This window comes from Gobio gobio, assembly GCF_949357685.1.
Source record: "Gobio gobio genome assembly, chromosome: 25".
Classification (NCBI taxonomy): domain Eukaryota; kingdom Metazoa; phylum Chordata; class Actinopteri; order Cypriniformes; family Gobionidae; genus Gobio; species Gobio gobio.
The window spans coordinates 22,793,210-22,814,417 of NC_137121.1; the positions used below are offsets into that span (position 1 = coordinate 22,793,210).

The 21,208-nt window shown below is 39.4% G+C and overlaps 2 protein-coding genes across 3 annotated transcripts in view; both read right to left on the reverse strand.

Moving 5' to 3' along the window:
- man2c1 (mannosidase, alpha, class 2C, member 1) overlaps nt 1-4,741 on the reverse strand; it is a 20,578-nt gene extending 15,837 nt beyond the window's left edge. For both annotated transcript variants that reach the window (XM_079809057.1, XM_079809058.1), the window contains exons 1-7: nt 4,555-4,741; nt 4,209-4,334; nt 4,015-4,138; nt 3,862-3,932; nt 3,601-3,778; nt 3,301-3,490; nt 20-126 (exon numbers count right to left, since the gene is read on the reverse strand). In XM_079809057.1, coding sequence (XP_079665183.1) covers nt 20-126; nt 3,301-3,490; nt 3,601-3,778; nt 3,862-3,932; nt 4,015-4,138; nt 4,209-4,334; nt 4,555-4,655 — 897 coding nt within the window. In that variant the 5' untranslated portion in view covers nt 4,656-4,741. The remainder of the gene's footprint in view (nt 1-19; nt 127-3,300; nt 3,491-3,600; nt 3,779-3,861; nt 3,933-4,014; nt 4,139-4,208; nt 4,335-4,554) is intronic.
- A 1,335-nt stretch (nt 4,742-6,076) lies between these two features.
- Nucleotides 6,077-20,768, reverse strand: ca12 (carbonic anhydrase XII). Its single transcript, XM_079809074.1, has 8 exons — nt 20,632-20,768; nt 19,532-19,627; nt 19,217-19,280; nt 18,963-19,120; nt 16,862-16,988; nt 14,252-14,275; nt 13,164-13,245; nt 6,077-10,472 (listed from the first exon to the last, which is right to left on the reverse strand). The coding sequence occupies exons 1-8, from the start codon at nt 20,749-20,751 to the stop codon at nt 10,394-10,396; spliced, it is 750 nt and encodes a 249-aa protein (XP_079665200.1). The 5' UTR covers nt 20,752-20,768; the 3' UTR covers nt 6,077-10,393.
- Between the last annotated feature and the right edge of the window lie 440 nt (nt 20,769-21,208).

A 21,208-nucleotide genomic window follows, 5' to 3' on the forward strand; every position in this document is an offset into this window, starting at 1 on the left:
AGTGAAGGCAAAAACTTACTTGGGAGCACGTAAATACAAACTCTGGGTTCTTCTCCATCAGTCGGATCACAGTGACCCAGCTGCGAGCACACTTCCTGATGGTCTCTTCATATGGCCACAACCAAGCTGAGGACGGCATTGAACACATTCAACAAGATCTAACATTTCCTACTGTGTGTACACTACCATTTAAAGCGGTCATGAATTGAGAAATCAACTTTCCCTTGAGCTTTTGGTCACGGTAATATGAGAATATCCTGTACGTTTCAGAGCTGAAAACTTCCTTGTTAGTCAAAGAAAAGCTTTTATTGACACCAGGCCCAGCAAACGATCGATCTTAGAATGTGCCCGGCTATGACGTGAGTGTGTAGTGAAGCACCGCCTCAACAGAAGAGGAACAACGCCTGATTCTGTAGCCCCGCCCACCGACTCGTGCCACTAATATGACAGCTAAGAGCAGGAGAGAGCTACACAGTATTGAATTTCTAAGCAGTAAACATACCACATAAACTTTTCGGATTTGGATTTTTAAGCATTCGGATTCCAATATTATGAATGCATGGATGAACTTTATTTTTAATGAATATCCAGCTCACATGGGGAAGACACTGCACGTAAATTCATTTAACCATGGATTCGTTTGTAAACGAGACTGGATTTGCAGACAGGCTGAGATTACATGAACGAATTAAGCAAAATGTGAGTAAAACATGTTTTTTTTTATATGTGATAGTATTGCATTGGTTCATTACTGTCTTGATGTGCGTTGTTCACTCTCTTCACATGATATTTGAAGGGCGCGCGCGTGTGTGTACGGTTCGCGTTTATATTCACCGATCGGACGGGCCAAGTAACTTTAATAAAAAAATATCATTCCAATCAATCGCGGGTGGATGAGAGATGAATCATTGTGTTTGTTTGATAAAGACATTTTGCGAGCCCTGGCAGTGGGCTGGGTGATTCATACCGGTTGGCGTTTGCCACACGCTGTCACTGACAGGGGGAGCAGAAGCTCATTAAATATGCAAATCTTATCCAATCCTAGCCGTTGGCATTTACTTCCAATTCTTCAGTGCGGCATGGCCATCAAAACCGAGCGTGTCTTTAGAGAGCCTCAAAACCAGGTCAGAAAATAGCCTATTACTTATTCATAATGATGTTTTTGAATGTAAAAACCACACGGACGCAATAAGTTGACCCCAGGCAACAGTATAACATTTTTTTTAAAGCCAGTTTATGACCCCTTTAATCAAATACAGTGAAAACTGTAATATTTTGAAATATTTTTTCACAGGGTTCGTACAGATACTGTTAAATGAAATTCCAGGACGTAAGGACTTTTCAAGCAATACTTTTTAGTTTTCAAGTACTACAATCAGAGATCTCACTTATCAAACAATATCTTTATTATCTTTCAAGTTCTAAAAAAGGTAAATAGATTTATAAAAAAGAAAACAAAATGGTACAAATAAAGTGCAGTACATGCAATGACTGTGGTAACTTTAACCGCTGAAAGGATACTATGACCCCCCCCCCTTAAATATATGATTGACCTGAAGAATGAAAGCTGTATCTTATACTTGGATATTAATATGAGCAATATTACACTCATAGCCATGCGAAATTGCTCTATAGAGACAGAGCGTATTTAGGCCACGCCCAGACCGGGGTGGGGGAACCAATCCAACTCTCTCCATTGCATTGCGTGAGGCAGCCTCCTTGTCATTTTGGACTTATAACAAAAAACAGAACAATATCCAAAAAGCGGATATGTGACAAGGTGTACAGCAAACAAGCTAAAAAACACAGAAATATTTTTTTATAAGCTGTCGACCCAAAAAAAACCCAGAGCGTTTAAGGAGACAGAAGTGGATACATGCAAGAAGACGTGAAGCTTCAGCAGGAAGAATGGGTACATTTTGGGATCCTGACACCTATGCTTCAGTATGCCTATGTGTGCAGTAAACATGTTGTCACTGTTAAGTGAAATATCCAGATGTTTTATATATTATATTTCCTGTCGCTGATTATGTTCCCCTCTAGTGGATGTAGCTCTCAGTGTAATATAACATGCCGCACTCTCTCTCAATTGCCTGTATCCACTTTTTTTGTCCTTAAACGCTCGTTTTTTGGATCAACAGCTTATAAAAACGTCTGGGTTTTTTTTCGTTCTGGGTTGTTTAGCTTGTTTGCTGTACACCTTGTCACATATCAGCTTTTAAACATTGTTCTGTTTTTTGTTATAAGTCAAAAATGTCAAGGAGGCCGCTTCTCGCAATACAAAGTCAATGGAGACGGTTTGATTGTTTTCCCCCCGGTGGGCGTGGTCTTCAGATTATGACGCATGTCGCTCTGTCTCTATATCTATATCAGACGGGCTGGAGCGTTCATTTTGTGTGAAAAAATTGTTTTAGGGAAAAATTAAACACTAATTTCATATATATTGTAGTACCTTTTCATAAATATGAGTGTTTTCAATATTTTTTCAGGACTTAAATGTAAAATTCAAGTACTTCAAGCACTTGTACGAACCCTGTTAAAATTACTATCTTATTTTATCATATTTTGAAATGTAATTTATTCCTGTGATGCAAAGCTGTATTTTCAGCATCATTAGTGTCACATGATCCCTCAGATATCATTCTAATATTGAACCATTTCTTAATAATATCAATGATGAAAACAGTTGCTATATTTGTGGATGTCATGATAATTTTTTTCAGGATTCTTTGATGAATGGAAAAAACATAATTTATGTAAAATAGACTTTTACATTTTTGTAACAATGTAAAAGTCTATAATCTCCGTTTTGAATAATGTGATGTGACCCAAACTTTTAAACGTTAAGGCCCTGATATACTCACGGCGAAGTTCTTTTCCGTTCTCCGTTTAGGAGTAAAACAACGTTTTAAATACGTGACCTAGCGATATACTGTTAGCTAACATCCGACGCCGCCCACACTACTGAAAGCGACATTTAGATGAATATGTAAATATGTGGTGCAAGCTTTCCTCTCAGTTACAAAATAAACACCCAACCAAATTTAGAAAACTGTAAGCCTCCGAGCATACCTACCTATTACGTAATCGCTACGGACCAATGGAAGTACGAAGGTATTTAGCAGCCGGAGCAAACTTTTCCGGAAAGTTTGCTTTGGAAAGCCGTTTCGACCTCCCAAAACGAACCTGATTTTGTTTGAAAATGATGTCACATCAGTTCGTTCTTAGATTTCGCTTGAAGAACATCAGGGCCTTTAGTGTTCATTTCCGCAAAAGGGAAGTAATAATTATTTATATTACCCGAGTCAATATGGCAGTGGCCCATGGCATGAACCACATGTTGACTTTCCCCATTTTTCTGGCTAAAAAACTTCCGGGCTAGACTTCGAGCAGCAGCAAATGAACTAGGATTGGCTGGATCGCACAGATTCACCATCTCATTGGCTGTAAACAAGGCCTGGAATCCACGTTGCTCTCCTTCTCCAAGTAACTGTGCAAAAACAGCCAAAAATAAGCTCAGGAATGTGTATTAAAGAGTGTACTGTACACTGTGGTTTGCTGTACTGCTCACTTTAATATCACAGTTCAGTGTGAAAATACCTTGACAATGTCCACAAGCATCTCAAAGTCGGTGAGAAGCTCCCTAACATCTTGATTGAATACAACAAGCTCCGCCTTCTGGAGAGTGTACTTCCTGTTTGGGTCAGGGGCGGCAATCATGGAACCTTGTCCGGCTCCAAAAAGTCCATTACATGCAAGTTCCACGTAAAGGGTAATGCTGAAATATGAGATTGAACTGATGTACATTTGCTTCTATTTTCATGTTTTAGAGTCAGACTATGCTGTTAGATTTCCACTAACCCATGAGGTTCACTGTCCTTCAAGCTCTCTGTCAAAACATAACTGGTCTTCTCGCCTTCTTTGGTCAAACCCTGAAAAATAACTCACAATGCGTGAACTCTTAAATGTTCGGAAAGTCCTTTTATGAGATGATCTGGTCTTGGATTTCCTCACCTGAACTGGTTGGTGATCCCGCCACACCATTCCCTCTCCATCGCTCTCCCATCTCAAATGGACCTCCTTCCCTCTCCAGGCCTCTGGGATCTTCAAGACCACTTTGAACCAGCACGTCCACCATCTGTCAAATTACAGTCAATACACTAGTGCTATATACAGTTTGTTAGACAGTAAACAGTTACACAACTTACGTGGGCCCGAATGCATCACCAACTTTATAAGGCTGAAAGTTTTGCAGGGTGGCCTCTGAATAAGGAATACGCTTCTCCGACAGGAACGCAGTGATGGACTCAAGTGGATGAGTGTCTCCAAACAGTCTGCAGTAAATGAATGGGTGTTTACATGCTCATAACAAACTATACACTAGGGTAAACAAGGTCAAAGGTCTTTTATTAACCTTTAACAAGGAATACATATTCATTAGACGAGTACAAATAGTTCGTTTAACATGAAAACCGTTAAGTAAATTAGCATAAACATTAATTAAATACCAAACATTATTAGAGAAACAGTGTACATGAAAGTGCACAGGATTACCTTCCTCTAAGATTGCAGTCTGTGAAATATATCTCGGAGATAAACTTCTCCGCTCGCTCCAGCAGAGTCCGTCTGTTTTTCAGAACGGGTTGGTGGTACATGATTAAAAAGTAATGCAGTTATGAATGAACAGTTCAGCTGAAGTCAGACGCGTCTCTGCATTAGCACCCGGAAGTACTTTGACAATAACAATCAGCTGTAAATGCCGTAATGAACACTAGAGGACGCCATTGTACCATGTGTTTCCATAAGCATGGCCGCTGTCATGACAAATCGGGAGGAGGGTGATTTTAGGGAGTGGGTCTGTCATTCAAGTATTTGATGAGTGATTAAAACCGACTCGAGGGGGTTAACTATCAGTTCATACGAACGATATTGATTTAAAATAATGTATAGCTTACTATATTGTGCATAATAAAACAAGTTGAACGTAATTTCGAATGTTATCACTTGATAAACTTTTACATAATTATTTAATAATATTAATAACTAAGCTATCAGGCAAATCATGTATCTGCTATGCTAGTAGGCATATGTTCCATCCATTTGTCTATCTATCTATCTATCTATCTATCTATCTATCTATCTATCTATCTATCTATCTATCTATCTATCTATCTATCTATCTATCTATCTATCTATCTATCTATCTATCTATCTATCTATCTATCTATCTATCTATCTATCTATCTGTCTGTCTGTCTGTCTGTCTGTCTGTCTGTCTGTCTGTCTGTCTGTCTGTCTGTCTGTCTGTCTGTCTGTCTATCTATCTGTTTCCTAAGGAGACACTGTCAGTAAAGAGCTTGAGATGAAGGAGACGTGATGTGTGAATGAAACAAATACTTTTGTTTGTCCAAATGTTTTCATTGTTTTATTTGTATTTTGGTTTTCAAATTATGCAAAATGTAATATCTGTTAAATATATTAACTATTATATTAGTAAAAATAATAAATAATGTATGTATAAGTAATATTAAAAACAGGCTAATTAATAATATGTATTCTCTATAACTAAGGGAGGCGAGTATCCGACACCTGAGCTCATTTGTTATTATTAGCCCATGTCTACATTTTTATTGTTGTTGTTAATTTGTGATATTTTTGATTAAAAGAGAAATATGTTCTACCCCAATATGTGGCAGAGATACTGAATTTAGTTTTTAGTGGGTTTTTTGCTACTTTAAATGACAGTAAACTGGCAAAGAAGCAGCTTGTGCAGACTTGTTGTTTTAGACTTTAGATAATTATGAAATTATTTAGGTTTTAGTGCTATAATCAATTGATCATTAGACATAGGATCATTAGATGCTTTGGAGTTGAACACCTGTAACACCTGGATAAAAACTAAGATTATGTTTTCCTGAGTAGATTTTGAATATTTTAAGTCAAAATTAAGTATATTTCATATAATAGTAGTGATATAAAGATTGAAGTTTTACACACAGCAATTTGCATAATAAAAGTACTATACTACATTGTTTTATATTATATAAAACAAAATAATATAACTAATGAGAAAAATACTATAATTTGTTCTTTATTGGGTCAATTTATTACCAGCACGAAATATATCACAACACAGTAGTTCACAATACCAAAACACTTAGAAGACAAATGAGGAAAAATACACTGGAGAAAAAATTACAATTCAAAATTCTGCTCATCACAAATATGTGCACACAACTAACCCATATGAAATAAATCAAAATCACATTCTCTTTGCCTCTTTTTACATGTTCCATCAGAGGAGAGTCTATTTCAAGATTCACAGTGCTGAAGTGAATAAGACTTTAGCAAAATCACCAAGATTCTTCTGTCAGTCAACTTCACCAGACAGACCATGTTGGTTAACCAGCTTAAACAGAATAACCAGCCTGGAACAGCATGGAAACTGGTCTTTTAAGCAAATCCCACATGATTATGGAAATATTGACTTTATTTGCTTTGTATCATACAGAATTCACAGCTTCAAAAATCTCCAAAGACAAATGATCATAATCAATATGATTCTTGCAAACTTACCATTTTTCGTATTATTTTGTCATTAGCTCTCATGCTAGAACTCAAAACTCCAGAAACCAGCTTCCCGGTGGAGTTGACTCAGGCTACATGAATCCGGATACATTTGAAAATGCATAGTTTTCTCTACACAACACCGTTTTCAACAAAAAATTTGCCCATTCATTTCCACTTTATAAATATATAAACTTTTGAAAGCTAGTTTCAAGTGCACGTTAGTCGTTTTTGTTGTTTTCGTTTCAAAACACTCTGTCCACACTAGCGTTTTTAAGCTTTTTCCAAAAGTTTCTTGTCCACACTGAAACTTCCGAAGACGAGTACATTTTCTGTCACCTTTACAGGAATTGTACAAAGGAGATACAAACAAATAACATTTAATAACATTTTAGAAACACGTGAAAGTGACCAGTATAAACATCATATATCGGTACAATATGCAGCACATGCATGGGCGTCGGAAGCAAAAAAAAAAATAAAAATTGTGTGTGGGTCCTTCCCTAGAAAAAATGTTCTGGAGTAGATGCCATTTTCTGTATTCTGGTGCCTTTTAATTAAACAATTGCTTTTATAGCCTAAAACGGTTACCACATACCTGGCAAGGTTTCCCCAAAAATGAACACAGCAACAAAAGTCTAGTCTAGTAAGTTGTTTTGAACAAAAAATTTTATATCATCTATTATCTTCTATCATTCTATGTTTCAATGTTGCTAGTCAGTGAGGAGAACCATATAGTAGCACCTTGGCTTTAATATCAACACAACATAGTGTAAGTGTAACTGCAATTCAATGCTGCAACAAAGACTACATGATGGGACAAATTCTTCCGGGTATGTTTGGTGGAAATGTGGCTTATGATGCTTTGTTTACCTTGCTGTGTCGCAAGTAGTGCGAGTAGTGAAAAAAAACAGAATGGAGTTTAAAGGGGTACTTCAGCGCTGGGAAGATGAATGTGTATTTAAACTGTCATTTATGTAGTAGAATAAATTATTTTAAAATTTGGTGCCTTCTAGACCGAAAAAAGACACAAAATGTGTTTTTGTCTCGTGTGGATGAAAGAAAACAACTCCCAGAATGCACTTGCTTCGCTGCCCTACGAGGCCACTCCCAAAACCACGGCTACTGGTTGCATCTCTTGCCCACTGCAGCACCACCCCACCGTCATTTTGATAATCATAGTAATAAAAGTGGAGCTGGTTCGATCCCAGCGGTCACCACCAGTGTGTCCTTGAGCAAGGCACTTTACTCCATGTTGCTCCAGGGGGATTGTCCCTGTAATAAGGCCACTATAAGTCGCTTTGGATAAAAGCATCTGCCAAATGTATAAATGTAAATCATTTTGTTCAGTTAGAGAAGAGACACTACAATTAAAAACTAAATGTGTCTTTTCAATAAAGTGTGAGTGAGCCGAACAAAAGTCACGGCACAGACGGAGCAGGAGTCAGATTTCATTCATCACGAGAGCGAAGAGCTAAGCAGAGCTGAGGTAAGCACGGCAGTCATTTTTTTTCAGTTCGCGTTTTCAGTTCATGCCTATGGAAGCTTAACTTTCAAAGGAATTCATTGAAAAGTTGAAACACTCACTTTGCTCTGCACCGCTCTGTTATGAATGCCCGATCCGAGCGGCCGTGCGCATTTACATTCTGTGAGTGAGATCCCACCCCCTATGGGCAGGTTGAAAACATGCGGAACTAGCTCCTTCTTCTGGCTGTAGTCTCTAGGCTCTGGCCAAAAAATCCTCAGATGACGCAAAATGACGATATTTGCGTCATCTGTGGATTTTTTCCAGAAATAAAATGCATAATTCTCTTGTCTCAGGGGGACATGAGGGGGGAAAGTACGACAATTCGAACATTCTACCGGGTTTCTACTGATACAAAGATTAATGCTAATCGCTGAAGTAACCCTTTAATTTATATGGACTCTGAATGAGCCAAGTGGAATGGATTTGAGGAAGCAGCAGCGTGGAAGTCAAGGCTGTAGCTAAAACGCAGAATGGTGTTTAATTTATTAGGGCATTCCTCAAGTGAAATGGATTTGACTGATGGCGCTCCGAAAAGCGAACAGACATATGCACTGAATTAGAGAAAATAAAAGTGAGTGAGTCCAATATCATTGGTCTTAAAAAAATGGGTGGGTCTTGTCCCACCCACATACAATGGTTCCGACGCCAATGATCACATGAATCCTCTGTTATCACAGTCCACTACAACACAAAAACTGCATTTTCAAATTTGTGTCTTTAAAAAGCGAAATATTCGCAGGACAACACAGGACGAAAGGTTAATGTATGCTACATTCATGGCGTTTCGTAATTACCGTCATTTCGAGATGACAACACGTGACATTCAACTCAAAGCGAATTATGCGTTTCTATGGCAACACTATCAATGCTCAGCGGTCAGGTGGTACAGCACCCACATGGTACAAGTAGGAGCTCTCAGAACATTCCCAGCTAATTTGTGTAACTACAAGCTCTACGAAGACGTAAATGCTTTTTACAAGTTGAAATTTTGTGATTACGGTTATTACGACATTAGACATTGCCTTAGTCATATGACACATATTGTACCCATAAATATATACGTTTATATCAGTACGTGACTTCTATGTGCTCTTCACTTTCACAGTGCTGCTAAAATGTCAATTAATATTACTTTGTACAATTTGCATTTTACATTCCTGCAAAGGTGACAGAAAATACTCGCAGTTGCATTTTAGACCAAACATGGAATGGCGATTGAATGCGATATATTAGAGAATAAAGTGATCGTGCCAGAAGATTAGTGTAAAAAATGTATTATGTCCGGTTTCTCTCATCTCAGTGAGCTTTTATTACGTTTTATGCTTGCGCAGTAAGATGATTTTAGCATTTTCAGATGATGAGTGACTTTTGGCTCTTGAAAACGCTGGAGAGCATTTTGAAAGGAAAATGCCATTTTCAAAGGTACTGTATCTGGATTAAATAATGAAGCTTCAAATTAATCAGCTAGTCAAGATCATTGTTCACTGAAAATGACAAGGCGAATGTTCAAAATCAGGAACGAGTCTCCCTGATGTAGCGTTCATCAAGCTTCACAGTTGCAAGAGTCTGAGCATTCCGGTACATTATATTTGTACGGGTCACTGGGTGTCCATGGGCGTTTAGTCTCATGATCGCTCAGGCAATGAGAGGTCAAAGGTCAACCTACACACAAGCTGGGGAACAATAGGCCAGTTCTGTGGCAAGCTCAGTGGGAACCGAGAGCGCGGCTCTGCTCGTACCCTTTCATTACTCTAATCGGTCGAACAGCACAATAGTAAATATAGGGTGGGGACATCATAACTACACATCTCAGGCCACCACATATCCATGCTGAACCAGAACGTCCTCATTGCCTCGGGCAGAAGCTGTGTTTTCCCACCATGTCTGCCTGGCACTAGATAGAGAGATGTCACATGCCGGTGGACAGCAAAGGACGGCCACCCTGCAGAATATTGTATGATGGTTTCTGCTTAGCAAAGCACCGGGTTTGATGTCGACTGGTGGGTTATATGCATGCGGTGAATTACATACTGTACGAAAACGACATATTTTTACTCTTCTCTCGTGTCATCTTAGGTTTTCGGCTCTTGTTGGATTAGAATGTGGTTGAAGAAGAGCTCGGTATTCAAATAGTCAGAGTCCCTTGAACATTTTTGATCTAAATATTGCATGCAACCAGACCTTCCTTAGTGACCAGGCCCATGAGCCAAGGACAGAAACGCAAATTATGGAAAAATGGATCGACTGCGTGTGGATTTCAAAGTGCAATTTGCTCAGGTTTCATCAGACGAAGAGAGGTTATACTTTGGAGATGTTTTCTTCTTTCTCAGCCAGTTTGTACTCACTGGTTTTGTCTTTTTGCTCTTCGGTGTTAGATCTAGGTAAAAGAACAGAAGATGGGCAGTTTATTGTGGAAATTTGTGGAACGATAAAACTGGTAAAGTTGCAATAAGATGCAGTCACATCAGTGCAGCAAATTCACATGACCAACTTAAACACGAGCGCAATTTGTGTGGGGAACTTTTTCGCCCTTACACGAAACTCCTGACTAGGGAGATTCCTATTAAAATTACTGGATTTCGTGCAAATCTTATGAAAACTACCAATAAATGAATGTGGAAATACATGCATATGTGCACATACACTTTATTGCCAAAAGTTTTGGGACGTCTGCCTTTACATGCACACGAACTTTAATGACATCCCATTCTTAATCCATAGTGGAGTTGCCCCCCCCCCCCTGCAGCTATAACAGCTTCAAATCTTCAAGAAGGCTTTCCACAAGGAGTGTGTTTATGGGAATTTTTTACTTTTGACCATTTTTCTTCAAGCGCATTTGTGAGGTCAGGCACTGATGTGGGACAAAAAGGCTTGGCTCGCAGTCTCCGCTCTAATTCATCCCAAAGGTGTTCTATTGGGTTGAGGTCAGGACTCTGTGCAGGACAGTCAAGTTCCTCCACACCAAACTCACTCATCCATGTCTTTATGGACCTTGCTTTGTGCACTGGTGCGCAGTCATATTGGAACAGGAAGGGGTCATCCCCAAACTGTTCCCACAAAGTTGGGAGCATGAAATTGTCCAAAATGTATTGGTATGCTGAAGTATTAAGAGTTCCTTTCACATGAACTAAGGGACCAAGCCCAACCCCTGAAAAACAACCCCACATCATAATCCCCCCTCCACCAAACTTTACACTTGGGACAATGCAGTCAGGCAAGTACCGTTCTCCTGGCAACCGCCAAACCCAGACTTGTCCATCAGATTGCCAGACAGAGAAGCGTGACTGGTTACTCCATAGAACACGTCTCCACTGCTCTAGAGTCCCGTGGCACTGTGCTTTACACCACTGCATCCGACGCTTTGCATTGCACTTGGTGATGTAAGGCTTGAATGCAGCTGCTCGGCCAAGGAAACCCATTTCATGAAGCTCTCTACACACTGTTCTTGAGCTATTCGGAAGGCCACACAAAGTTTGGAGGTCTGTAGCTATTGACTATGCAGAAAGTTGGCAACATCTGCGCACTGTGTGCCTCAACATGCACTGTCCTCGCTCTGTGATTTTACGTGGTCTACCACTTCGTGGCTGAGTTGCTGTTGTTCCCAATTGCTTCCACTTTGTTATAATACCAATAGCAGTTGACCGTAGAATATTTAGTAGTGAGGAAATGTCACGAATGCACAGGTGAATGCACACTTATTGCACAGGTGTCAACCTGTCACGGTACCACACTTGAATTCACTGAGCTCCTGAGAGCAACCCATTCTTTCACAAATGTTTGTAGAAGCGTCTGCATGCCTGCTTTTACTTACCTGTGGCCATGGAAGTTATTGGAACACCTAAATGCAATGATTTGGATGGATGTCCCAATACTTTAGGCAATATATAGTGTATATGTGCTGTCATATAATTTACAATGTTAAAACATACACATTGTCCCTGTAGTTGGATAAAAGCTGGAAAAACAATGTATTTTTATCAACTCATTTGAAAGTAGCTTATCCATTTAATGGTCTCTGTCTGAAGTTCCCTAAATTATTGTTAATTAATTATGGTGGGATGTTTAAAGCACCGTCACATTACATTGTACTAAATAAATGAATTATTATTCAATTTATCTTTAAGCCTATGTGGTACACACAGTGTTTCCATTTAATCAAACTTGAATTGGGTCTTTTATGCCACATGGCATATGATTTTCACACTATTATTTGACCATTTTCTATTGCAATATGCCAATATTTTCCTCAAATACAAAGTTCTGTCATGAAACTCTAAATGGCTCAGGGTTATAGATCCTAAACTCAATCTGCTGCAATCACATAATTCTCTATCTACCCTTTTCCACCAGAATGGTTTGTGTTCTAGAACCAGAGCATGTTCTAGGCTAGGCAAACTGGAGCCTGTCATGAACCGGACGTGTGTTTCCACAGACCAGCTCCACCTCTCTGGACGTCTAATGGGGTGGGGATAGTCCCACATCTCTAGATATTTAAAGGGGTGGAGGGACAACCACCCCCCCCCCCCCCCAAATTAGGCCCAAGTTAGGGAAGTTTGTGAGTGTATGTCTAAAAGCAAAGTGCACGCACACCATGTTGGTGGAAAATGGTCAGCATTTTCTTTTAGCAGTTGCAGTTCACTTTCATAAACCCTCCACCTTCCCCAGCACCACCTGTATTGATCTTCAATGGAAAATTCATGTATGCTCTATTCATTAAGAAGATGTATTCAGCCAAGACCAAACATCAATATTGCCATATCCAATACGATGCCAAACACTCAAGAGTTTTCATGACAGAAATAAAAACCTCTTTATACTTTTGCTGTTGGATCTATATTTCACGTCAATGCTGCGAATTCGAGTGACACATTTGAACCGGTTGTGATATCTGTGTGGGGAAATGTTTCGAATTGATTCCCGATCCCATAGAATACAAATGAAATTACACAATTCGAGTGACACATTTGAACCGGCTGTGATATCTGTGCGGGAAAATGAATTCACAGAAGGTAAATGTGACTGCATCTTTATGTAATTTGTTTAGTTTTGGTATGAATTTAATACTTACCTTTTCCTGAAAAGACACCAAACTAGTGTAATGATCAGTAGCAGTCCTAGCATGGAGGCCACTATTATTGTTGCTAGTATACCTGAAAGGAGAATTAACCTCATAATTAACAGTATGTTTCATTATCCTCAATTGTTGGTCTATTGCAGCATGCCTTGTATTTATTTTAGTTTACAAAGTGCCATGTGAATATGATCATAACCTGGTTTGAAATATATTTTGTGCATCAAATGAAAGCCAGTGACATTAAAGTGAACATGAAATGGCATTTTCAACCCATTTTATTATCATGAAATAATGGATTTCTGAGTAAAACAAGATATTCAACAAGAAAAAGCGGGAGGATTTGATTTTATCCATAGGGAATTGATTGGATTGTGAAAAATGGATGTTGAAAAGGAAAGTAAAATAGTCAGAGACAAAACAAGTTATTACATTTTTATAAATTTTCTTGAAAATAATGTGTATTAAGAAAATATAGGGTAAACTTTGCTTTCATGTTGACTTCATTTTCATGACAAAAGTTAAAAATAACTTGTAACTCCTTAAATATACCTAGATTATCTTCTTGGTTAGCTGTTCTCAGTATGATTAGCAGTCATCACACACTTATGTTACACAACTGACATAATACGCAAAAATACACAAATGTGGCTATGATTACACGTGGTGACAAAACCCAGTAGTGTCAAATGAGACACGCATACACACTGGCACAGTGGTTTAAAGTAAAGATATCTGTCAGGCACCACAGCACTACAATTACAACTAAACCATAGATACGTCAATGATAAGGTCCTAAAGTCATGCTAAATTCACAAACATGCCCTCTCCATATGTTCAATCTTATGTCAACAGCAATTATGCTGTGGTCAAAGACGGGTGACGTAACACTGCAGTTACACGTCACTACATGGCCACCAGCTTATCGCCTCGCATATGAGTGTTATATCGTAAGACGTCACGTCTGTTAGCCAGAGGTGAGGAAGTGTCTGACATCACAAACACACACACACACACACACACACACACACACACACACACACACACACACACACATGCACAAACTGTTTGTTACAATAACATACCCCAGGTCATCCAAGTAAAGTCTCCTTAGAGGAAAGAAAAGAAAACTATGAATTATGAGGAAAGTTTTGAGAACATATTGCACATACAAATGAGCTATTCAGACCTCCTTTGTACATGCAATGAAAGTCAATGGGGGTTCAAAACAACACTGGACTTATTTAATTATTATTTTTTTAAATATCATCAGCAGAAGAAATAACGTCAAATAGAAAAGAAATAGGTTTGAAATGACATGAGTAAATGATGACAGAATTTAATTTTTTGGGTGAAATATCCATGTACGATCCAAACATAAGATTCTGATAAATGTAGGACTTTTAACTCATTAAAAAAAAATCAAACATAAACAAATATGGCCACATTAATACCTTATAATATTCACATATCACTTCTGAACACCATTTAGAATAAAAACATGGTTATCCTTTACAAACGGAAGAAGTGATACATTTTGAATTGACGTTATCCTTTTATTTTACAATCCATGATCTAGACATTTCACACAAAAATGTATACAGACAAAAAGAGTCAGTGTACAAAAAAAGATTATGCTGTCTGCTTTCTCTCTGGTCTCAGATCACACCCAAAAAAACAGTACCACTCAGAGTTCAAGAATGTGAGAATGTTAAAATACTTAAAGTGCTGATTTTGTCCCTTTGTCCCTTTTAATTTGCGCATGAATCCTTCCAACCACAGAATACAATTACTGTAATATACAGCTCAACTTTTCCCAATAAAATGTAAAAATATGCCCTCAACATTATGGTCTTCTGTCTTTTTGTGCATTGCATATCATAATTAAGATTGTTTGAGCCATATACTCCCACAAAAATCTCTCTAATGCTTAAAACAGACCAATTTTTAGTCTAGACTAATGATTAGATAGTTAGTCCATTTTGTGGTCCTGTCCACAGCCATCTAGCAAGTGTTGTCTAGCATAATGTCCAGTTCTTTGGAAAGTAACTTCAAACTTCTTCGTAATCAGCGGCATAACATAACATGAACATTATTTGCTCACCAATTCATTTCATCTACTGCAAAAGCAACTAGTTTGAGAGTCTCTGTCTCCGAGACAGTGTTAGAGGGGTACCATCAAACTAAATAAATATTAGTCAAATGATGTGCTAGCCTTAGGAGCAGAGTTGACGAAATATTGTGCGTGACAGCGTACTGCGGAAATGTAGGCCCTCTGGGAGGCTTGTGGCCTTAACTTGGTCTAATCTTCCCATTCAACACGTTGAGGTCCGTGGTAAGTCAATGCTGAGTTGTAGTCCTTCGGGAATGTAGCTTGAGGAAGCCCCATGGTGGTTTTCATGTTCAGGTTTCTATGTTGTTTGATCTGCCTCCTTATCTGCCTCAGCATGGCTTTAGTCAGTGAGTGTTCGAGCTCGGCGGCCTCGTCCCGAGATCTTCCTTGTATGAGTTCTTTTATGGTCTGAAGGTCCAGATCAGACCGGCAGTGCAAGTAGCTCCTGAGGTTCAACTCAGGAAAGACGACCTCTCTCAGAGCTTCGACCATCAGACCCTTTGCATGGTATCTCTCGAGATGGTGAACAACATTTTCCTCCAGGGATACAAAGCACATCCCTTTATCCGTATCAAATGCTCCCATATACCACGGTGTTGGCGTTTTCTTCCCAATGGAATTGGAGTAGCCAGTGTTGCTTGGCACCTTATTATTCGACCACTGCTGTTTCTGATTTACCTGGCTCCACTGTGCCTGCTTCTTGGTCTTCTTCCACTTTTTATCCACTCCCGGTTGAGGACTCAACTTTGGCAGAAGCTGATAGAGTCCGTCGTCAGCCAAGTCCGCAAGGTCGCCCACCAGAAGCTTCTGGATGATTTGCTTCCTCTGAAAGGAGGACGCCGCTGAAAGAATACCATGCAGTCCTGCACCAGACACAATGTAGAGAGGTGTTCAAGCAGAGCATTGCAACGGAGGACTGCCAGGGCAAAGCCTTTCTAGCGCGGGGGCTTGAAGGAAAGATTAAGGACCAACCTTTCTTCTTGGGAAGTCAGCTTTTTGGGAAACATTGCCATGCAGTGAAGAAGGCAGCAAGCGGTAGCCTTGGATATCAATGCCCAGACAGCAACATAGTGTCGGCCCAGATCTGGTACGCGTGGAATCCACATGTACCAGATGATTGAGCCTTCATGCAAAGATGTTAGAAAAACAGCAAGACTAAAGAAGATCACAAGGCTCTGGTTTTGACAGCTATCCCAAACTTCTCTCATAGCAACAGAATGCCTGACATTTAGAAGCAAACTCTGTTGTGCATCAACTCTAAAACCAAGTTTAGAGGAAAAGATTTATGTCAGTGGAAGCCTCTAATTTAAAACCCAGCATTTGTTTCAAATGAGCCTGAAGTAGCGAAGGTCTTTCATCGAGGAAAAAAGGTAACAGTGCATAAACTGAGGCCTTACGCAGATGTTGAGAGAGAGACAAAGCCATCTTGAAAGCTCATATTCCTATCAATTCTTTGATAGGAAACCATCATGCTCACATAAAGCACTGCAGCAGATATTTTAGCATTTCAGCTTTAGCCCTTCATTAGGCTTCCTGCTCATATCATACACATTCAAAATGAGATCTAAAAAACTGTACTTACCGTCCTTGAAAGAAACGAGTACCACTCTGTTGTCTGTGAGCTGTGGCTTCCGGTAATTTCCGTGAAGTGGCACGGTAGAAGAATCTTGGGCATAAGAGGCATACAGAGCTGTGGCCAATGCCAAAAACTGTAAAGACACAACAGTAACATTACTACAATATGGGCAGCTGAAACCATTGCCTCAGTGGTCCATGCCACACATAGGCCATGTGCCCACCAACGCGTTTTTGGCCAGATAAAAACGTTAGGCGCTCTACTGAAAACGCCTTGCTGTGGGCGCTTGAGAGCATTTTGGCATTTGAGACTCTTTGCTTGCTATGATACAGAACATCTGCGGAAGTGTTCTCATTTCACAGTTCGTTCCTGTATTGTTTCTATATAAAAATGTTGATACATTGTAAAGTAAAGTATTTGCTCTGGCTCTTGTTTTAAATTATTTTGTTCTGTTATTATGCTTGTTGTGTCCTATTTCATGGACAACAATACTCCGATATTAATCTGATTAAGACCATACTCTGATTAAGAAACTTCCATGTAAACAGTGATTTCTAATTACCTTAATTCGGTTAAAGCCATACTCGAATTAAACAAAAATCGAATTAAGACATGTGGAGTATGCCTGTTTTAGTCGCATTATCTAAGTGCATTGTAGACATGTTCACACCTTAATCTAACTATTAACGTCGTGTAGGAGTTTTGACCGAATTTTGTGACAGGACACACACACACACACCAGGCACACACACCAGGCAAGTGCAGAGGGGAGGGCTTTGGGGGCTCGTATCAAAAGTATATAAAGTGCCCCTCTAAACAATCATCAATAATATTGTGACAAATAAAGCAGAATTTGAATTATAATTAATATATCCGTGCGTACAAAACAGTAACAATGCACTCAAATTCCCGTTTATCTTTTACGTATCTTTTAGTCTCAAATGTCGTTGCCATGACGTGTTGCTATGGTGCGTGACTGCATGTCTTGCTTGACTGCTCACTCGGACACGGCCTCCTCTATATTTTTTTTTCTTTGTGTTGTAATAATTCTGCTCATTGTAAAAGTAAAATACAATAATTTTGTATCTGTAATCCCAGATTCATAATTGTCTGCTTACAACAGCGGTCGAGAACCTCTAGGCTCGCAAGCCATATGCCATTCAGTGAACGCTTGTGGCTCGATGGCAGAAAAAAACAATCCAAACAATCACGATTTTGAAACCTTCATTTTCATCGTTAATCAAAACTATTATTCGAAATGTAGGCTGTCAAGAAGGAGGCAAGATGGGCAGTGTCTCTTAAAAAAAACTGAAAGACACAATATATAATATTACAAAAAATAAAACTATATATATATAAAACTATATATATATATATATATATATATATATATATATATATATATATATATATATATATAAAATTAAAAAAGTATAAAAATCACTCGTTTTTATAAAGTCACACTGTCCAACAGCGACACCCGCAGGTAAAGTTACAGCGGGTTGCCTGAGCCCATTGATTTGAACACACCCACGAAAGTCGCGCTATGATTGGATGCCGGACAGCGTAGCGTGGCATGGGGACGTAATGACGTACCATTAATCAAACTATGTTCTGTAACATGTAGAACGGGAACATGAACGTAATATTCTAAAAGCAACTCATGCAAACACCTTAATCAGAATATTGTCTTATTCAGAGTAAGGTCAATAATTAGATTACTGCTGTCCATGTAAACGTAGTCACTGTACAAGCAGAATGTGACAGTTGGTCAGTGTGGTATTTGTTCCACCCCTTCATGGACTTTATAAAAGACTTTAAATATACAAAGATGGTTTACTTATGAATGAGAGAGTGCAATGCCCAATATGGCTAAATAAGCCCCGCCTTTAAATGAAAGAGCCAATCGCTGATTATTAAAGTAATCGCGTCACTGCAGCTGCCGTTAGAAGCTACGGTTGCTATAGAAACAGGCAGTGTTCTGAGACGCGCGAGTGCGCATTAGCTTTGTCCAGGTTGAAAAATACAGTTTTTTGTCATGATTCAAGCTTTTAGAAACAAATTTATTAGACAGTTGTTGTCAGATTTCATTGGTGATTTAATTTACTTGTTTTCGTGAAATGGTGACAGGTTTCCTGAACACAGTCCATAGCACACTGGGAAAGCAGGGCGGTGTGGTCAGAGACCCATCGTAGCGGTAATACTCGTCCAGACGGGCTGGTAGCAGTGCACGGATGTTGAACGCTGGGACCTGTATTTTCTGATCTGTCAGATCACAGGTTAATAATAGGAGAGTGTTAGCATACTTGTGTTGTGCATATCATAATCACAAATATTTGAAACTCTATGAAAGTAACGTACCTCTGTACTTTATCCCATTTATGTATTTGAAGAATTTGTCAAAAGCAGGGTTAAAATCTCCAATCTAAACAATATAAAACACTGACTGATTAGAAAATAGACTCATGCTGAGGGAATGTGATTTGTTGATGCGACTTTCAAGCAATGAGCTTATTACAGGGGCAATTACCCTAAAGCATCTGGAGTTAAATGCCTTGTGGTGATGGCCCTTTTGTTCAGTTGCGGGAATCAAACCAGCAACCTTCCGGTCATCAGCTCGAGTCTTAACCACTACACCACATCAGTCTCAGTGGTTGGTTTAAGGTCTGGACTCACCTCAATGAAAACTCCCAGCACAGCCAGTCCATCATGCTTGTCCACTGCCATTGAGATGTTGGGGTATTTGTCAGAATTGAAGTGTACTATATGCATCTGGATACAACAGAAAAGGCTGCCTTTAATGAGGAATCATAAGTAAATCCATCTACCCATCCATCCGTCCATTTTCTCATGCGAAGGAGTTCTGCACCGCGACTCGACAGGCCACTTATTTGGAGAGCAAGATGATGCACCTCCATTTTTTATGATGTTTTATTAACAAAGTTCGAGAGGAGCATGTTCAGATCATTAACCCTTCACCACCCCATCTCCTCACTTCTAACTATTCCTATCCCAACCTGGGATGGGGGAGTACTCTGGGTTCAGGTGCCCTCCCCTCGAACAGCATGCCAAATACGCATAACCTTTACTCTATGTAATTATATGCAAGTGTGAACTCGTGAACCTGCATCCTCTTTGAAAATCTCGTCACATACGTGGGTGTGCCTGCGTTGTTAACAAAACATCTCATGCAGATAGGTCGGTTATGTCTGGACACACAAATATTATTAGATCAACTGCAATTAATAGTGTGGACAGTCGCCTGAAAAGATCTGATTTGAGAACATACCCCTGCAGTCTGAACTTAGCCATAGTGCTGCATCTGAAATCACAGACCATTGCAGTGGAGTATCCACAAATTGCAACGGCATTTGTCGAATTGTTTGGGCGTGCTGTTGGGTTGGCTAGAGAATTTTAGAAGAAAGCCACAAATTCTCACTGTGTCTTTTCAGGTCAGGTCACAGGATATAACATCTGGCCGCTGGAAGGAGAGGCAATAGGCCAATTTAAAGGGCAGAGGACTGTAGTACAGAGCCACAATGACTATAAATCCTGTCTTTGGGAACACATTTAGGTGTGTTCAAGGAACACATATTGTGCAGACATTTTCCTTGACCTAAAGTGATGACACCTTACCGAACATTGCATCATGCACTGTTGAGTCCTGACTTCTTTTAAATCCTCAATAATGGGGCTTATGCATTTGAAAACAGTTTGTTCATGCACTAAAGGTGTTCACAGTAATGTTAAGTACTCGTTTTGGGGGTTTACTTTACCTCTCCGGCAAACCGCTTGCCATTAACAGTGTGTTCTGATCCAGTCAGCAGACTAGAGGAGCCCCAGTGGAAATGAAGCTGAGCTGCTGAATATCTGTGAGGGAGGCTGGAGATGTGCATGTGAGACAGCAAAGACAACTGCACTGTGGGTACAAGAGGAAAAAATTCATACATTTTACCTTTAAGGCAAGATTTTGCTGGCAAGAAAGGTCCATTGTCAATACTGTAGAGATGCTCAAAGAGTCGCTCACACAGAAGTCACGTTCAAACAAGCAACATTTTGTCAGTATTGTGGGAACAGAAGGTTATAACTTAAATTGTTGTCCTTAATTTACAATTAAAACAAAGCCTTGTTTACATGATGAGAGGAAAGAAACTGTATTGTTCAGGGTTCATTCCGACTCTTTTGAACCCGAGGTGCTTTGTGTACTTTGTCACTGCTACGCTGCAATAAACTTCATCGAGATCTTCATCGTCCTCATTATTTTTTCTTACACTACCCAGAAAAATCCAGCATAAACAAGCCTGAATTCTATGTTGGTCCAGGCTGGTTTATGCAGGTTGGAGCTGTTATAGT